Below are 5,366 nucleotides of genomic sequence, written 5' to 3'. Positions count from 1 at the left end.
TGACATTTTTTTTATTGCTAACTGGCAAACCCTCTATGAAATCCATGGAAATATGTTTCCAAGCATGTCAGGTATAAGAAGGGGTTAGAGCAAGCCAGCAGTATTGGTTGTGTCACTTTTGTTCCTCTGGCAAATATCACATTGAGATACCAGCTGAACTATGTCTTTATGCATGCCTTTCCAATAAAAATGACTTCTAGCTCTGACAGAAGTAGCTTGAATTCATGAATGCCCACCAATTGCAGATGCATGGAGAGAAGCTAAAAGAGTTTGTCTGACATTACCTCCTGTGCCAATGTAGAGTTTAGACTTGCACCTTAGAATGCCTTCTATATATATATAATTAGGTAAACTGGTAGGATTGAGAAGAAGTTGAGAGATGAGCTGAGAAACTTTGGTATCCTCCACATAGCTTGTGAGAACTTCATAGACCCAAGTTGGTGTAGAAACAACCATGGAGTTACAAGTGGCATATTCATTAGGTCTTCTAGAAAGAGCATCTGCAAACACATTGTCATCTCCTTTCTTATATTGTATGTCATAATCAAACCCCAATAACTTAATCAACCACTTTTATTGAAATTTAGTGGTGATCTTCTGTTCAAGGAAATACTTGAGACTTTGATGATCATTTTAATAGTAAATTTTGTTCCCTGTAAATATTGTCTCCATCTCTGCACAGCTAAGACAATGGCTAACAACTCCTTTTCATAAGTAGAGAGGGATCTGGCTCTTGGGCCCAAGGGTTTGCTGAAAAATGCTATGGGCTTACCTTCTTGAAGTAAAAAAGCACCAACACAGAGATCACTAGCATCACTTTCAACCACAAATGGTTTGGTGAAGTCTGGGAGTGCTAGAACAGGGGTGTTGCTCATTGCTCTATTGAGTTGCTCAAAGGCATGTGTTGCAGCTGGTGTCCAAAGGAAGGAGTCTTTCTTGAGAAGATTTGTCAGAGGTTTACTGATGAGGCTGTATCCTTGCACAAATTTTCTATAGTAACCAGTGAGGCCAAGAAAACCTCTCAGGTCTTTAATGCTCTTAGGCAGTGGCCAACTTTGCATATAAGCAACTTTATTGGGATCTGCACAAACCCCTTCAGCTGTAATAATGTAACCCATAAATTCTAATGAATGTTGTCCAAAACAACATTAGACATGTGGCAAAAGAGCTGGTGTTGCCTCAACAAGCCAAAAACAATTGTGAGATGCTCCAAATGCTCATCCATGTTGTGGCTGTAAATAAGTATATCATCAAAACAAAAAAAAACTAGAACAAATTTCCTCAGAAATGGTTGAAAAATATCATTCATGAGAGCCTGGAATGTAGCAGGAGCATTTGTAAGGCCAAATGGCATAACTTTGAACTCATAATGTCCATGATGAGTTCTGAATGCTATCTTAAAGATGTCTCTGTCACTGACTCTGATTTGATGATACCCTTCCCTGGGATCAATCTTTGAGAAAAATGTAGACCCTTTCAACTCATCCAATAATTCATCAACAATAGGGATTGGAAACTTATCTTTTATAATGATACTGTTTAACTTTCTATAATCCACATAAAATCTCCAAGAACCATCTTTCTTTCTAACAAGAAGTATTGGGGAAGCTAATGGGCTGTGACTAGGTTGAATGATTCCATCTTGGAGCATTTCTTTGACCAATTGTTCAACTACACCTTTCTGGAGATTTGGGAATTTATAAGATCTTTGATTAACAGGTGTAGAAAGGGGTTGTAGAGGAATTTTGTGATCCAAACTTCTCTGAGGTGGAAGTTTGGTGGGTTCTTGAAATATGTCCTGAAAATCATGTAACAAGGGTTGGAGAATGACAGGAGCATCTGGTAGGGTAGGTGTTAAGGAGATGGAGAACAAATGGCCCACAATGCCATGAGAAGTTGTTGAAAAAATTTTCTTAACCGACTCTCCATTAACCATAAGTGATGAAGAAGATGGAGAAATACCTTGTATGGTAACGTTCTTGTTATGGTACTTGAAAGAAATGGTCAACTTTGAAAAATTGAAGAGAAAATCACCTAAGGTCCTCAACCAATCAGCACCTAGTACAATATCACACCCACCCAATGGTAACAGTCTTAAATTTTCAACAAAGGCGTATCCCTGCATACTCCACTGGAGGTTAGAACATATCCCAGTGCTGACAGTTTGGTCACCATTGGAAACTGTGACCAACATGGAAGGAGTTTGCTCAATGGGACATTTAAGAGAAGAAGCTAATGTTCTATCAATAAAACTTGTGGTACTACCAGAATCAATGAGAATGGATACCTTTCTTTGAAGAAGTAGACATGGAATCCTGATGGTGTCACCAGTAGCACTGCCAGTGAGGGCATGTAAAGATACCTCTATATCAGATTGGACTGGTGACTCAATTGCTTCCTCAAAAACTTCCTCCTCCTCTTCAGTTTCTATAGAGTCAATATTTTCAACTTGAAGCATAAAAATCTTCTGTTTCCCTTTACAAAAGTATCCCTTCTTATATACCTCATCACAGTTATAGCACAACCCCTGTGCTCTTCTTCTATTCATTTCTTCATGAGATTGGCGTTCAATTGTTGGAGAAGTATTGGTGGTTTTGGAAGTGGGAGTGACAAGGAACTTTGGAGTGGCAGGAGCAGATTTTGGTGAAGTTAGAATAGGCTTTAGTGAAAAATTTGGGGATAAGTACTTCCTATTTGAGATAAATGAATTGATAAAGGATCTAGTGAATGGTTTGGTAGCTGAGGCATCAAGATTAATTTTTTGTTCTTGTAGTCTAGATGGAAAAAAGGCCTCGGAAAGTGTAGCTGATTGAAACATTGAAACAGATTTACCAATTTCCTCTTTGAGACCACTAAGGAAACTCATGAAAAAATAAGTCTCGGTAAGAGAAGGATTCATGTTAAGAATTAAGGCTTTCAAAGATTCAAATTCCTCATAATAATCATCCACAGTTGAGCTTTGAATAATCTTATTAAAACTACCCATAAAATTTTCTTCAATAGGATTTTCAAATCGAGAACACAGATGAAGAACTAGATCTGACCATGTAATACGAGGTCGATTAACTTGAAAATTTAAAAACCATTTTTCAGCTTTACCTTCCGAGTAGATTGCAGCAATATTCACTTTCAGGCGTTCCTCAATATTGTTGAGGTGAAAGTATCTTTCGCTCTTTTGAATCCATCCCCTGGGGTTATCACCATCGAAACATGGAAAATCTAATTTAGGAATCCTGTAATGCGGAGTATGAAAAAACAGTGGTGGGTGATGAAAGAAATTAGTATCAAGATAAGTGTCATTATGAGAACCAATGTCTCTCTCAGGGTTTGGTTGAGTTTGATGTTTCTCAAATAGCTTCAGCAGTGTATCAAATTTGGTACTCATCGTATCAAATTTACCATGTATATACGTTAGCACCGATTTAATTTGATCTTGAGCACCTCTAAGTTTATCCATATCTTCTTCAACCTCTTTCAATCTCATGATGAAAAAAAATTGTTGAATAATTTGATCTGAACTGAAACGGCTCTAATGCCAATTGTTGTGGAGTAACAACAATTAACAATCAGGATGGAGAAGAATTAATGCATTAGGATGATAAATCTCAAATCCACAAGGGATTGAGCCAATTATGGTTCGTAAGAACTCATCCACGGGGTTTTCTTATTGACTTTCTATTTGAGAAGATAATACTCATCTCTTACACATTAAATACCAATGATCGAACTCATCCAGAGACCCAGTGGATTGGACGCACGTGTCGCAATCTGGCTGATAGATTACTAACTAATCAAGTAATAAAGGAATTTAATAAAGGCACCCCTAAAAACTACTAATAGCAGACTCTACATCTTGGTTTAGCAGTCATGTGACATTTAGCCATATTCATCTAACACTTCAATATTAAATTAATATAATGATCATTCAATCATGATAGATAATCAAATGAATCTAAACATGTTTATAGAGAGCTGTTCAAATGTTAATCATTAAATAGAATTGTATATGAAACATTTGAAACAAAATCGGTTTGGTTTGTAATTGTACAAAGTACTTATACAAGAACAAATTCATGAACATAATGCCACGGTTTGCAGAACAAGCTCGCTTACCTTATTTTATTAAAGTTCAAGGAACTTTAGTTCGCATACTAATCTGAGTTCATGAGTATGAAAAACATACTCTACCGATTTTATAACCTAACCACTGTGTTCGCAAACTGAGTATGCAAACAACAGTTCCAGACTTTGGCTTTGTCTAGTCGTTCGCAAACAGAGTACGCGAACAACATTTCCGGACTTGTTCTTGTCTAGCCGTCTGCAAATAGGGTACGCGAACAACAACTCCGGATCTTTTCACAGGCAAACCCATCCGCAAACAAGAGTTCCGTACCTGAACTAGACTTGCACAATTATAATACAAAGTATACATCTTGTACTATATCCAGAAATTGGTAGTAGTTATAAAACTCTTATTTAATCATTTAAATATCCTTGGAAGACAACATTGGTAATCTTACACATACCACTAGCTTCAAGTAGAAGTGATTAATCGACCAATACGAAACTTCCCAAGTGACAAAAATGACTGTCTCACATAAATCATGTAAGATGTTCAAGGTAATTTTTACATCGATCATCTTTGATTAAATATTTAGTTTCCAACAAATAAATTGTCTCCAACTAAAATCGTCAAGTATACGATGAACTTAGCTAAAGCTAAAAGTTTCCAAAACGTATTTCGAGAAATATATATACAATATAAACTCATCTCGAAATAACAAATATGTATAATGTAAATGTCTATATAGCTATACGCCTTAGTCTCATTAGGGGATAGAATAGAATATACTTCTGAGTGATAGATAAGTTTAGTTTCCACATACCTTTTATTGATGAAGTTCCTCCAAGCTCTTCAGTAGATCTTCTTCTTCAATTTTTGAACGTCGTGAAGTCTAAATCTCAACTACACACTTTTATCCTAATCCGAGACATATCTATAAGTAGATTAGAACTCAAGTATATGTTTTGATCAACTAAACTTGACAAATAAGCTTGAGATAGCAACGCTTGCGAGTTCGACCAAGCAGTGCTCTAACATGACCATTTTGTAAATGACCCTATATATTATCATTGTTATTCGTTTATTTTGGAGAGGAGGATTTTTTCTTGGATATAATTAGGTCAACTATTCACCTATTTTTTTAGTGTAATCCAAAGCTTTCACGTTGAACGGTGAGGAAACTCTTGCTTCTTATTGGCCGAAATAAGTTTTTTGTGGCTTTTGTGATAGACGTTTTAGTGAGGATACTTGGAAACGTATGATTGGTTTAAAAGACACACACTCAAAAGTAAAACTGAACTTA

At 36.3% G+C, this 5,366-nt stretch overlaps 1 protein-coding gene across 1 annotated transcript; it reads right to left on the bottom strand.

Moving 5' to 3' along the window:
• Positions 1 to 1,123: 1,123 nt before the first annotated feature.
• On the bottom strand, positions 1,124 to 3,484 carry LOC113305068. The gene has a single exon (XM_026554177.1). It carries the CDS (start codon positions 3,482 to 3,484, stop codon positions 1,124 to 1,126), a length of 2,361 nt encoding a protein of 786 aa, XP_026409962.1.
• Between the last annotated feature and the right edge of the window lie 1,882 nt (positions 3,485 to 5,366).

This window comes from Papaver somniferum, chromosome 8 (genome assembly GCF_003573695.1).
Source record: "Papaver somniferum cultivar HN1 chromosome 8, ASM357369v1, whole genome shotgun sequence".
Classification (NCBI taxonomy): Eukaryota; Viridiplantae; Streptophyta; class Magnoliopsida; order Ranunculales; family Papaveraceae; genus Papaver; species Papaver somniferum.
This window is presented reverse-complemented; position numbering and strand designations above follow the sequence as displayed.